The 14,314-nt window shown below is 47.7% G+C and overlaps 1 protein-coding gene across 3 annotated transcripts in view; it reads left to right on the top strand.

Annotated features, from left to right (window-relative positions):
- The window catches only part of ELMO1 (engulfment and cell motility 1), a 392,098-nt gene that overhangs the window by 274,723 nt on the left and 103,061 nt on the right, over positions 1-14,314 (top strand). For all 3 annotated transcript variants that reach the window (XM_036327308.1, XM_036327309.1, XM_036327310.1), the window contains one exon: positions 2,262-2,398. In XM_036327308.1, coding sequence (XP_036183201.1) covers positions 2,262-2,398 — 137 coding nt within the window. The remainder of the gene's footprint in view (positions 1-2,261; positions 2,399-14,314) is intronic.

A 14,314-nucleotide genomic window follows, 5' to 3' on the forward strand; every position in this document is an offset into this window, starting at 1 on the left:
ACCCGCCCGTCGTAGTTCCAGCTTCCCTAAGCAGCTTTGTCTCAGGTCTGACCTTCACTCTTGCCATCCCTCTGCTGGTCACTCAGGCTGGGGATGGGGTGACTTACATGTTCTTGCCTGTAATTTCCGAGATGTGAACAGGCTCAACTAGGAATTGGGGGAAAGCAAAGAACAATCAGTGTTCCTGGAAAGGATACACGGGCAGAGCATCCGTTATCACCCACCACCTCGCTCCATATTTGCGTCAACTTTTATCCATTCCAAGCACTTTTCCAAGAATCTCGTCATGTGATCCTCTCTGAGGCCTTTGGAAAAGCTGGAGGAGATTCACTTCCACTTTTTTTGTTAGGAAAACCAAGGCTCGCCCTGGCTGATGTGGCTCAGTTGATTGTCATCCTGTGCACTGAAAGGTTGCCGGTTCAATTCCCAGTCAGGGCACACACCCAGGTTCTATCCTTGGTCAGGGTGTGTGTGGGAGGCAACCACTTGCTGTTTCTCTCTCACATCGATGTTCCTCTCTCTCTATCTCCCTTCCTCTCTCTTTAAAACAATCAATGAAAACATTAAAAAAAAAGAATCAAGGCTCAGAGAGATGAAATGACGTGCTCCTGCTTGGCAGGCCCTGGACTTGAACCCGTCTTCAGCCCCAGACCCTAACCCTTTCCACATGGCTCACGCTGCTGCTAGTCCATGCCCTTACTCGTCTAGAAGAAAACCGCTTTCACCTGTCTTCACATGGGGTTCCACCCTCCACAGGGGTGAGCTGTACAAACACTGGACACTGTTGCTTTACATTGTTCAGAGGTTGGGAATTCACTGTATTTGTAAAGGATGGCAACAGAAGAGGTCAGTGTATAAGAGCTTGTGGTCCTGCCAGAGCAGAGTGTCCCTTTAGGTCTGGTCAGGGACCCTTCACCTGCATGAGAGGATTCTAAGTGAACTTGAGGTTCAACCAAGTGGCTGTAGCAGGGCTCCCCCCAAGTGCAGAAGTCTCTGCTGTAACCCACCCGCCCTCCTCTCCTGGGCTTCTGGGGCTTGAAATTCCACCATTTAGAGCAGTGGTTCTCAACCTTGGCTGCACATTAGAATCACCTGGGAATCTTTTTAAAATCCTGATTTCTGGGCCTCATCCTCTGGAATGTCTCTTTGTTACTAATGTTGTGGCCTCACCCCATAACAAAGAAACAGAATTTCCGGAGGATGAGGCCCAGAAATCAGGATTTTAAAAAGATTCCCAGGTGATTCTAATGTGCAGCCAAGGTTGAGAACCACTGATTTAGAGCCTTGAAGACTGATTGGCCTTTAAGAGGTTCCAATTAGCATAAGAATTCTTTTACTATACTTAACAGCTTATATTTAAAAAAAAAAAAAAAAGTAGGGTTCTGTGTTGGGGGTCACAAAGACAAGTTCCTTGGACTCTAGTATCGTTGTCCATAGATATGAACGGTAAGAGGCCTGGTAGAATCAAATGTGATGCGTGGAAAAGGGCTATGAGAGTGTAACCTGGACAGACAGCTGAGAAGAGGTTGGGGCTGAGGCGAGGGTCAGGGAAGAAGAAGAGGTGGCTGCACCTGGAGCTCAGAGCATGGAGTCTGACCCCAGGAAGCTTGACAATAGGGGGCTCACAGGCAGGTTGACTGGCCTCATGTTTTGGTTCAGGATCTGACCAGTTGTGACCTTGAAAGCCACTTGGATTGCTTTAACCTCCAGCCACCTGTGTCTGGGAGTGTAAAGCAAGTGGTTAATGGCACCAGATGGTTAATGATCTCAAATGTCCCCTACCCACTGCCTAAAGGGGGAAAAAGCCCCCTGGAGGAATAATCAAGGAAACTGCTTTCCAAGTTGCAAGTAATTGTGTATGCAGGGAAGCTCATCCTCCGCCAGCGGGTCTGTAGAGAAAGGAGAAATTAAGGGAGGGGGAGGAGCTGTGGTGGAGAGGGAGTTCTGCACAGTCTCCATAAGGTTATTGAAGGCAGATACAGAGCTCATACTCAACACCAGAGATCTGGGCCGGGAGCAGCCCTAAGGCTCATGTCATGCTGTGGCTTAGGACCTGACTTATGTCAAAAATTGTGCCTATGGGTAGGTCTGCCAATCCGACCTTGAACTTCGAAGTTGCACAGGATCTATTCTTAGGTTGCTTTTCAGCATTTCTTTTACCCGCTATGGCTTGAGCCAACTATGCCTCCCGTCATCTCTCCTTGGAACACCCCCACGTGGCTGTCCCGTCATTTCCCTCCTCTCCCTTCTCTCTCCTCCAGCCAGTGAGACCTGCAACGACTTCCACCCGATGTTCTTCACCCACGACAGATCCTTCGAGGAGTTCTTCTGCATCTGCATCCAGCTCCTGAACAAGACCTGGAAGGAGATGAGGGCGACTTCCGAAGACTTCAACAAGGTAAGGGGAACGGGAAGCAGAGACAGCACCTCGTCCCCCAAGGAGCCGCACTTTGCAGGGCCCCTGGGCCATGTGTGGAAGGCAGTGGGCCGGTTAGGAGAATGGGGACAACTGGAATTCAGGTCGCTTTGAGAAAGGAGGAAGGAAGACATGAGGCTCTTGGTGATGCTGTCCTCTCTGGGGACGAGCTTCGAGCAGCTGTGTTCCTTTGGGCTTACTAAGCTGAAGCCAGCAGCAGAGGCGCCTTTGTGAAAAATAATGTTGAGATGATCTTACGTCTCTTCCGTGACATGACTCTGGAATGCCTTGTTATTGCGAGGTCTGTTGGGAAAACGCCTCCCTTCCACCTGTGCAGGTGGCGGACCTGGAGATGATGAGGTCAGGAAGGCTGCTTGGTCCAGGGCGCTGGGTTTCTTTGTGGATTGTGGATGTGTTGAGACAATTTGCCCTAGACTGTCAAATTGCAAGATCTCTTTCAGAGAGTTGGGTAAGTCTATATGGAACATCTTTTGGTTTAGAGAACGCATTTAGTTCACTGAATGGAGGAGTCCTTTGGTTTTCTGTGAGAGTGTGAATTTCATGTTTCTTTCTGTTGGGTGGAGAGAAGAGTGTTGAACAACTTAGAGGAACGTGGACTTTTCAAGATAAACAAAAGCTTTATCCTGAGATAAAGGCCTTATAACAATGATAACGTGGCTCATAAATGATGTTGGGTGCAGGTGTATTTCAGCCTTTAATTATTCTAATTTGCTACTGTGTCGTCAGCCTCATCGCCCACGCCCACTCACCTGGTCCTGGGGGCATAACTCTCTAAAAGTAAGCGTCTGATCTCATCAGCATCCTGGGGCCCCGTGGGCTTGTGCTTGGGGCACAACGTAAGGTCTGCACTGCAGCTCTACTTGACTCTTGTTGGCCTCTGCCTCCCATCACCTTTTCTCTGAATATACATCCCCTCTCTCCCACCGCAGTTCTGGTTTGTGGCATCTGAAACTGATGTAGGTTGAAAAGAAAAAGACAGAAACCAGGAAAAGGAAAAAGACACCCTTCCCTAAGCCGCGGTCAGGCTCCAGCCTGTCTCCATCAGCACAATGATCTTACCTGCGGCCAAAGCAGACGCCTGCGGTCCATCTCAGTCCTCCCGGGCCATTGGTTTAGTTCACTGACATGGGCCCCAGTGGCGCCCCTCTGTGGCGAGCACTGATCTGGAAGCTGCAGCTTAGAGCCACCAGGGGTGTGAGCAGCTGTGCCCACAGACAGGCACAGTCAGGAAGGGACGTGGAGGGAAGCTCAGGATTTCCTTTGTGATTATAACTGCAGCCTCCCAAGCGTACCTCACTTGATCATGAGAGATTTTGCAATTCAGGTGCAAATCATCCCTGGGAGGGAGGGAAGGAGGGAGAGGCAAGGTGGTCTGACAGTAAGTTCAGTCAAGCCAAAGAAATAAGGAGAGTTAAAGCTATGGTCTTGGAAATTGCTGGGGCCACTTCGCCCTGGATCAGTTCAACTCTTCATGTACTGCGGTGTTGCTGGAAACCATCCGGTCTCCAGCTCTTCTGTCCCAGGAGAAGGGGATCTCAGCACTGCCATGTTCCAGCACCACGTGTCCATCTGCCTTCTGAGATTCCCTGGAATTACAGAAGTCTGCATTTTTGTAAGTGATAACAATACAGACCTTATTGTTGCTGATCTATGCACAGATAAGGTGTATGGAAAACATTACCAAATTCCTGCAGAGGAATGGTTCAAGGGGTTGAGCTCTTAGACACCTAACTCCTGTAGAACTTGAGGTTTTTGACAGGAATGCACTGTTAGCAAAGGAAACCGAGGCATCGGTCTGGAAGAGGTGAGAGGCCGGACCAGGGAGCTGAGCAGGGCTCCCGGGTCCGTGTGGTTCCCTGCGGCCATCTGCTGCGGTTGGTGGCAGTGACATCCTGCCTGCTCAGGGTAAGGCGACAGCAAACCCTGCCGTCGCTCCGACACTTCTTTCAGGATTAACACATGACCAGAGGCTTTCTGCAGCAGCTGCAGGGCCAGGCTTCAGGTACAGGTTCTTACTGTGGCCTGCGCCACCAGCCTGGTCAGAAGTGATCGAATGTAGGAACACATGTGGGCTTGGTGTTACTGGTTCGATGGATGTTTTTCTTTTTCCTAAGATTGTCCAAATCTGAGCTGAGAAATATCGGGAAGAAGCTCAAGGTTAGACAGCATTCCTTCTGAACTTTCTCGGGCAGCGTCTCAGGCTCTGGCCACTTTGTCAGGAAGCATGGATGGCAGCTTTCAGCGTCCACCTGAAACCTGGGGCTGCCTTCTTTAGCTCATGTCTGGAGAAGCAGCAGCCCTCAATCCAAAGTTTAATTTTCCCAACAAACAAGACGAGATCCCAGCAGATGCAGGAATCTCTTTGACTGCCCCCCTGGAAGGGGACAGGAGTTCTAGGTTTCAAGCGCTTGGTAGTCAGTGCCACAGTGAGAAGTGGGGTGTGGAGAAGCAGCTGTCTTTCTGTCCTAGGACTTGGGAAGCACCAGGTAGGATTTTTTAAAAATTTATATAAGAGAAGTAGAATTACAGAGGGATTCAAGTATTTATGCTTTGAAAGTCCTTTCTTTCAATTCTCAGTAGAGCGTTCTCTGCAGAATAATCCATTGATTCGGGCCATTGGGTTTGTATTCTATGTTTTTTGCCTTTTGTTTATGATATTTGAGAGCACACATTAGTCACTGTTCTGGGCATCAGAGGGGAGCCGAACTGCAGTTGGACCCTGGCGCACACGTGGCCCCATAATCCTGGATGGAGGCCCTGGTTTTGAGCAGGGCAGGAGGGGCATGCAGCGATGTGGGTACTTTAGGTACAGGAATCTCACTGGCAGATTCTGTCCCTGACTCTGCTCCCTTTAAAAAGTCTAACAAGAGTCTACACGTCAAACTCTATATCTGTGCGTAGTAGTTTCTCAATCTTGCCTGGGCATTGGAACCACCAGGGAAGGGGGAGGTGAAAGCCTGGTAGCTCCATGCCCACTCACCCCACATACCAGTTACATCTCTGGATGGGGCCACAACGATCATTGAAGATTGTTGTAAAGGTGGATTTGGTCACTAAAGGTGCATTGTGTCCGTAGGGTCGCCATCAGTTGATACACATAACATGTGACCACCAACTGCTAGGGATTGTGGGCATTGATGAAGTAAGATGCTCATGGGTCTGCAAGGCCCACGTAAAATTCCTGGTTCTGCTACTCAGGAGTATGCCTACAATAAAAAGTCAAATATATATATATATATATATAGTGGATCCCAGTCTCCCACTGCCCTCTTTTATGGTGGCATGGTAGTAGATTGAAGTAATAAATGTAAAAATTCTTTGAGGAAGTAAAATGCATTTATAAAGTGTTATTTTTGTATGTGATAAGATCGATTCTGTCTGAAAAAGGAGTAAATTGCTCTTTTTCTTTAACACGTTTTTATTGAGTTAATTGGGGTGGCATTGGTTAATAGGTTGTGTAGGTTTCAGGAGCATGATTCTGGAACAGCCATCTGTACACAGTATTGTGTGTTCACCACCCCACGTCAAGTCTCCTGGCATTTATCCCCCCGTACCCTCACCCACCTGCCCCGCCCCGCTTTCCCTCTGGTCATCTTATACTGTTGTCTGTGTCTGTGAGCTTTTTTTAAATTGCATTTTTCAAAATAAGACATTTTTTGGCCATTATGTTTTAAAAAAAAGGAAAGCTGTCTGTGTACCCCAAATGAAGTTCTTAACTGAATAAGGTAGCTCGTTTAACTTCAGCAGAAATCGTGCTGAAGCTGGAAATTTCACGGATTCTGGTGGTGTCGTCGTCCACCACAACTCCATTAGGCCCCTTGGTTTTCCACGTGACCAGCACGGGTGGGTAACCTGATCAGCGGTTCCGCCCTCTCGCTCTCCTGAGGGCTGGTGGCAGCTAACACCCTTCAGCAGTTACCTAGCTGCCCAGACTTCTCCCGGGATGGCTGAGCCTTCAAAACATTTGTTCATGGCATTGGTGTTACTTTAGAGTAGGGGAGGGGAAACCTTTTTTCTGCCAAGGGCCATTTAGATATTTATAACATCATTTGAGGGCCATACAAAATTATCAGCTTAAACATTAGCTGCTATATTTGGTCACACATTTAATTAACTGACCCCTAATGCCTTGGCAGGGCCCGACCAAATGATTTCAAGGGCCTTAAACGGCCCTGGAGACAGACATTCCCCACCCCTGGTGTAGATGCTAGCAAAATCGGCATCAAAAGCCAGGATCCAATGAGTTTGCTCTGCTTTCCAAGGACCAAAGTGGAAGAAACCAATGATTTGAAAACGCAGTCACTCTGGCACAAAAGCACGATTTTAAACCGTCACCCAGCAACACAGTAAGCAAAGCACAGCCTGATGGAGATTAGACGCTCAGGCGCGCAGATAAGAAACCATTCCTTCCCGTAGGAGAGCCTGGGCACCGGAGGCCCCGGCCCCAGACAAAGCCGCAGCTGCCCTGGGAGGCTGCGGGCTTCGTGGAGTCAGCGGAGAAATCCTCTGTCAGGAAGGACGAGGGAGCAGCACGGAGGAGGCATCCTGAAAAGTCCCAGGGAGCTTGTCCACGGAGCAGAGCCGCTGCCTAGTCACATCTAGTGGTGATGGGCAGTGTAGAAAAGGGATTGTTCGGCCCAGCCGGTGTGGCTCAGTGGTTGAGTGCTGACCTATGAACCAGGAGGTCAGGGTTCAATTCCTGGTCAAGACACATGCCCGGGTTGTGGGGTCGATCCCCAGTATGGGGTGTGCAGGAGGCAGCTGATCAATATTTCTCTCATCATTGATGTTTCTGTCTCTCCCCCTTCCTTCCTTTCTGAAATCAATAAAAATATATTTAAGAAAAAAGGAAAAGGGATTATTTGAAACCTTAAAGGTAGTGATCGCATGAGTAAAAAAGGGAATATATTTGCTGCCACAATGCCTCCAGCTTCCTGACTGTGTGCGTGGATTTCAGGGGCAATTACTTATTCAGGAGCCCCCTTCCTAGGCTGGGCCCGCTCAGCCTCATGCGATGCACACACTGTTGGTCAGCCGAGCTGGCTCAGGGAATGAAAGGTGGTCTGTAACCCTCCACATGAATAAACATGAACGCCATTTGCATGAGGCAGGTGACTGTAAAATATCTCAGAGCCAGCTGTGAAAGGAGGCTTTGTGCGCGGTCGCCCAGGGGACGCCGGGAGGACTCGGCGTGGCTTCTCTTCATTAGAATTCCACCGAGCGCTGCTGTTATTGATCTGAACGGAGCCTGGCGTGGCTAATAAAGTAGGTGTACGTCGTAATTGAAACATTAATATTTAAGGATAGAAGTCTGTTCAGGGGCCCTAATGGCATGGAGGTGTTGTCCATTTCTCAGCTGCCGAGCCGTGGATGAGTTTCCGTTCCGCAGGCGTGTTGTGCTGCGCAGAGGTCTCTAGTTTGGCACAAAGAAAATCAAACTTCCTCCTGGAGCCAATGCATCATCTGAATAGATTTACTTTCCCTTGGATGTGTCTGTGGGAGAGTTAGCAGATGGTTGTGTGTGTGTGTGTGTGTGTGTGTGTGTGTGTGTGCTTTTAAACTCTTCAGTGAACGGAGTGCCACCATTTTCATGGGATTGGCCTCTTTCAGTTGGACAGTAGTCAAAGCCGCCCTTCTCTGGTCCTTGTCAATATCAACTATGCTTCACCAGCTTATTCTTCCGATTGGCATCTTTTCTCATACACCCAGTGCGTGCGCTTTCGGAAAAGAAACGTACGAACCATAGGTACCTGCTGCCTGACCACACAGGAGGCCGAGGGGGTGGAGCCCATCACTCAAGCCGGCGTCACCGCTGCCCCCACGCACGAGCTGTGCCAGGTGTTTTCCCCTGAGATGTTAATGCAGATGTCTGGTTACCTGTTTATGTAATGTACATACGGTGTGCTTTACACGTGGACAAGAGTAAGTTGGGGTTTCTTTCCTCCTCCAAGAACCAGTTTTCACCACCTGGGGGCACTGCCCGCCTCCCCCATAGAGCATGCAAGGCAGGGAGGGAAGAGCCCAAGCTGTACCCCAGGGTGTCTGGGCACAGTCCCACTGTGGCCCCTCCCAGCAGTGTGACCTTGAGCATGTCCGTTAGCTGCCAAGTTCCTTCTCATCTGTCCACTGGTAACAGTAATAATAACAACAACAAAAAGAGTAATAATAATGACAGTAGGTCCTAGAGTCACAGTGAGGATTAGGCCCTCAAAGGGTAGCTTGGCAAATTGCCCCCCACAAATGAGAGGTGCTGCACTCAACAGATGAACCTAAATTGACCTTTGACCTTGCGATAACATGGACCTCCTTTGATTTCCCAGGATGGGTCATTCCAATATCTATAAATACAGATTTCTCTATCCTTCTGAATGGGGACCCACTGAACTTGGGTTTGGCTGCAAAGGAGATCTTGAGCACAGTGGGGCCCAATTCCTCAATGAGGAGGAGGTGCCCCTGACAAAAAAGGCAGAGTGAGACGCGTCAGTCCCTCGGTGCAATCGCAGAGCCTCCCGAAACGTGAAAATAACAACGACTCTTGGAATTAACTGCTCTACATAACTGTCATCAGTGACTTCTGAAACTTCTTACCCTTTTATTAACTACACTTTGGGGCACTCTGTGGATCTATGAATTGTTAACTGGTTTCTCTGGCCTGAATTCCGCATTCCATTGTGGATTATATGAGGAATTTAATAATGGCACAGAAACCATTTTAATAGTATACTTCCAATTAAAAGAAAATCACCTACATTTAAGTAAGGTACAATGAGGTGGGCATTTTAAATTAAAGAGCAGATTTGAATCAGAGTTGGATAGTCAAGAAGAGTAAGATTAGATGGGATCTCATGAAATACAAATCCTCCTGATTTAAAAGGAAATATTTACCTTGTAATTGCAAAATAAATTACCTTAAAAGGGAGTTGAAAATGCACATCTCTGAAGGGATGTGTTTCTTTTTTTTCTCTTTTTTTAAAAATATATTTCTTTATTGATTTCAGGGAGGAAGGGAGAAGGAGAGAGATAGAAACATCAGTGATGAGAATCATTGATTGGCTGCCTCCTGCACTCCCCACACTGGGGATCGAGCCCACAACTTAGGTACGTGCCCTTGGCCAGAACCGAACCTGGGACCCTTCAGTCTGCAGGCTGACGCCTTATCCACTGAGCCAAGCCGGCTAGGGCAGGATGTGTTTTTTAAGGTAGAACAGAAGATAAAGGAGCTGTCAAATAGATGTTCCTTCTGCCTGCTGAGCTCCCAGAAGGAGACATACAGAGCACAGTGTCCCCAGTCTCCCCCACAGAATTGCAACTTAAAACAGCCACCTCAGCTGACCTATAGAACTGGGAGTATGAGAAGAATTTCTTGGCTTTGGGGGATTATTTGTTACACAGCACTAGTGTGGCAATAGCTAAGACATCAACTGCGATAGTAACATACTAGTATCCCCTAGGTTTGAAACCCTCCCATTTTTCAAATGTCCTTCAGCACAGGTCTGACCATATCTATTATTCTTGCTTTTAATTTAGCTATGTCCACTGTCTGCCTCATAAAGTTTCATGGTCTTACACCAAGATGTTCAGATTTCTCTTTGATTTGTCTAATGTGCTTTCTCTGCTTCATCTCCACATCTTTGCCCTCACCAGCCCTGAGCTCTGCTGAGGCTCACCTGCCCATCATTCCTTGTGTAAGCCATAATACTTTCATATCTTAGGCTTTTGCTCCTCCTCATTCCCTCTGCCAGAAGTCACTTCCCTGTTGAAATTCGACTTTAGGATTTTGCACAAATGCCACCTCAGTGAGCTGGTGACCATCTTTTACTCAACATAAGATTCTATACCTCTGCCCCTTGAAGCATGGAATTCAAATTTTCATCTGGGAAATATCTTCTAGTTTAGTAGTAGTTTATTTACCAGTCTGTCTCTCCAAATTAAGTTAACATATCATTGGAAGCAGGAACCATAGCTTTAAATCTTAATTTCCTCCAGGTGTTGTTGTTTTTTTGTTTTGTGTTTTTTTTCGTAGTTACTTGCCCAATTACTTTGGGTTGAATGGCCATAAATGTTTAATTCTCCCATTAAAAAATGGGAGAATTAAAATGGTCCCAGCCAATAAGCTGAGTTAATTTGCACCATTCTAGTATGGATGGTCACCGCTGGTCAGTTGCCGGAGACCGTGGGTACTAAGTGTTCTGCAGTTCCATAGAACAGAGCATTTTCTTGCCCAAATGCCAAGAGACCTTATTGAGAAGCACTTCTAGACCCTTCATTCCACATCTCTTCTTCAGATGTCAAAACTTTGAGGGAGTTACAAGATGATTTTGCTATTCATTTCTGAATAAAAATGACAGTAGTAATTATTTTTTCACATGTGCAGCTTTATATAAAGTGAATGGAAAGCCTCAAAGACATTGAACATTTGCACAATAAACAGGAGGAGCATGGTTGGAGGCCTGAGTTTAAAAAAGAAAAATCCCTCCATTTCAGGTTTTCACTCTCATTTGGTATATCTCTCTGAGGCCTGCTTAACCCACTTCCCCGGGCACGTGGGGAGTCCTCTGTGTCCCCACTAGTCATGCTTCCTGTCGCCAGGCCAGCTGGGAACTAATGTCACTAATGGGCTTGTCCCTTCATGGATGGCTGTCGAGGGACCTTCCGTGCAGAGGGCACCCGTCCTTGCCGAAGCCCATCCTGTTTAGGTGACGCCATCTCCTCCCATTCACCAAAATCTCTTGGATTTTACCTTCACCTCCCAACGTTCTCTTAAGCTAGAAAAACTATATTGCTTTCCCCAAGAAGGTCATCAGGGTAAGAAGACTTGATTCCCAACCACCTTATGTTTTAGGTGCCGGCGGCCACCCACCCCCTGGAATGCGGTCCTGCTTCCTTATTTCTCCTTCTCGTAGCCGCTTGCGTGGCTGGGCTGCATCTGAGGGTCTGGCAGATGGCATTTTGCTGCTTGAGCTACCACAGAAGTAAATGTCATTGGCACATGATGGCAGATTTCCATTCTGTGAATCACAGGGCATGGGATTCTGTCCGAGAGCTCCAGGCCAGTATGTGTTTTTCAGACAGCAGCAGAAAAGGATAAGAACCGTGCCTCACAGATGCTGTTTCTAATAAAATGCTCCGGTTGCAGTAAAAGGTCCGTATGAAATGGAGATGCCGGTGGCCTCAAGCGTGTTGGAAACGGCTGCTTGGCTTGTCTCATTGTGGTTGGGCCACCGGGCCCGCTGGATGTTGCTCCAGACCTCAGCTAAGCAGACGCTGGCCGGTCAGGGATGGAGAGTTGATTTTGAAATGTTTTGGACAGATAATATTCAGGTATCAGAAAAATATGGCTGTGAATAAAAGTACTAGCATTGGCGGTTTTTCAGTACAATTTACCAGAATATTGTATCCATTAAATTTGCAGGTAATAAAACCCTTTAGAACAGAGTTGGGTAATGATGGAGACCCACCTGAAGCTGCCAGACATCCCAGCCTGGCTCCCACCCCCTCACCCCTCAACCTCACTCCCTAACCCCCTACCCCTGCTCCCTCACTCCACCCACCTCCCCACTCTCCACCCCCTCCCATGGCTGAGGAATCAAGGGGAGGGTTTGGAAATTTGCAAAGGAAAAATAAGTTCAGTTAATAAGTTCAACGAGTCAAGAGCATCGACCTTGGACCCACAGCGTGGGGTCCGAACCCCAGCTCCCTGCTTTCCTTGCTGGTGACCTTGGGTAGATGAATGTCCTTGCCCTGTTTCTCAGTGTCTTCCTTGGTGAGATGTGGCGCTTGATGTAGTAGTTATGAGGGTTAAATGAGCCAGTATTAGACTAATCATATGAAATGGCCAATATCTGACCACTTCTGAATTGCAAAATTTTAAGATTCTTTGGGGTTATCCTAATATATGTAAAGCACTTGGGCCGTTTCCCTGAGGGAAGGGTCAGGAGGGTTCAGCACTCCCGACCAGGCATAGGAGGCTCCGCCCCAGCTGACCACGTGACCCTGGGTGGCTCTCCTACCTGTGCACTCATCACCCCCCTTTTTAGACAGAGGTGTCCCCCATGTACCTGAAGCAGATTCCTCCTTCTGCGCTCTGTATTCTCTGCCTTCTCTGCTCTGGGATTCAACCAGTTACCCCTCCTAATCTTTACAGCATCAGTCTCATCCCCTTGGGTGCTGTCTTCTCACCAGCATGTAAATGTACTCAAATCCCCTGCACTTTAAATATATTTGTATTGATTTCAGAGAGGAAGGGAGAGTGAGAAAAAGATAGAAACATCAATGATGAGAGAGAATCACTGGTTGCTTCCTGCGCACCCCACACTGGGATTGGCATGTGCCCCAACCTGGATCCAGCAGTGACCTCCTGGTTCATAGGTCGATGCTCAACCACTGAGCCACGCCAGCCGGACAAATCTCCTGCATTTTAAAAAACACATAAATAACTGCTCCTCAGTCCTCTACCCATCCCCTCCCAGCCAGCTTTCCTCAAGCAGTTGCCTCTGCTCCTCACCTCTTCTCACTTCCCATTAGCTTATTAATCTATTATGACCCGTCTTCTGCCCTCAATGTAAATATAGCAAAGTCATAAATATGACTCTAAATAGCACTAAATTACATTGTCAATACTTGAAAACCACTTTAGCCACAAAAGCCACTGATTTTGACAAAGTCAAGAACGACCTTGGGTGGACATGTTTTAATCGCTACCTTATTTTCCCTCTTGGCAGGACTTGACCCCATTAGCCACTCTCTTAAAAAACAATCTTACCGTGGCTTTGGAAATGAACACACACACAGACACATACATGATATGCTATATATATATTAAAGGAAGAAATAAAGTAATTGTCCTTGTTCCAGTTACTAGTGCTATCCTATATAATAAAACGGTAATATGCAAATAGACCAGAACAACTGGTCACTATGATGCACACTGACCACCAGGGGGCAGATGCTCAATGCAGGAGCTGCCCCCTGGTGGTCAGTGTGCTCCCACAGCAGGAGCTCCACTCAGCCACAAGCCAGGCTGACGGCTTTGAGCATAGCAGCAGTGGCGGGAGCCTCTCCCACTTCCGAGGCAGCACTAAGGATGTCTGACTAATGGCTTAGGCCCATGAGAGGGCGCAGGCAAGGCTGAGGGACCCCCTCAAGTGCACAAATTTTCATGCAATGGGCCTCTAGATTTTAGAATAAAATTTCAAAAGATAACTACAACTATAACCAAACTCAAGAAGAGAAACAAACTCCAACATGCACTGATACCTCTTTTGAATACTTGAAAACCTCTCTCACCACAAAAGACATGATTTCTAAGAGGCAAGTGGAAATGGGGAGGGATTGTTAAGTTATTCTAATTGAAGAGTAGAAAGAAGTCCCATTGTTATAAATCTCTGCTCTGAGGGAAAAGATAGACATCCCAAAATTTATAAAAACAAATCTTTTATTTCTCACATCTTTCTGCTAGTGACATCCTCCCTCCTCCCCATTCAGTTTCTTCTCTTCAGGCTGAGAAAGTTACCCAAATCTCGCCTGTCTGTAAAAGTGCTTTTTTTCACCACTTGTTTCTCTTTCAATTTATTATTCAATGTCTTTCCGTCCCTGCTCTGCCAAAGACTCTAGGACAGAACGCCATCTCCACACACCCACCTCGCTCACACTGTGGGCTGCCATCATCGCCACATCCACCCACTGACCTGCTTTATTTATCCGCGCTCACCTCCTGAGGGCGGAGTCTGAGGCTCTTCCCAGGGCTCATCCTGCTTCATCCGCCTGGAGCGGCTCCTGCCCCGCCCGTGCTTCCTGGGATCCTCTCCATGTCCCCACTCGGAGACACTACACTACACCACCTTCACCAACCCCTCCAGCTTAGGTATTTCCAGAGGA

Source organism: Myotis myotis, unplaced genomic scaffold, assembly GCF_014108235.1.
Source record: "Myotis myotis isolate mMyoMyo1 unplaced genomic scaffold, mMyoMyo1.p scaffold_m19_p_11, whole genome shotgun sequence".
Taxonomy (NCBI): Eukaryota; Metazoa; Chordata; class Mammalia; order Chiroptera; family Vespertilionidae; genus Myotis; species Myotis myotis.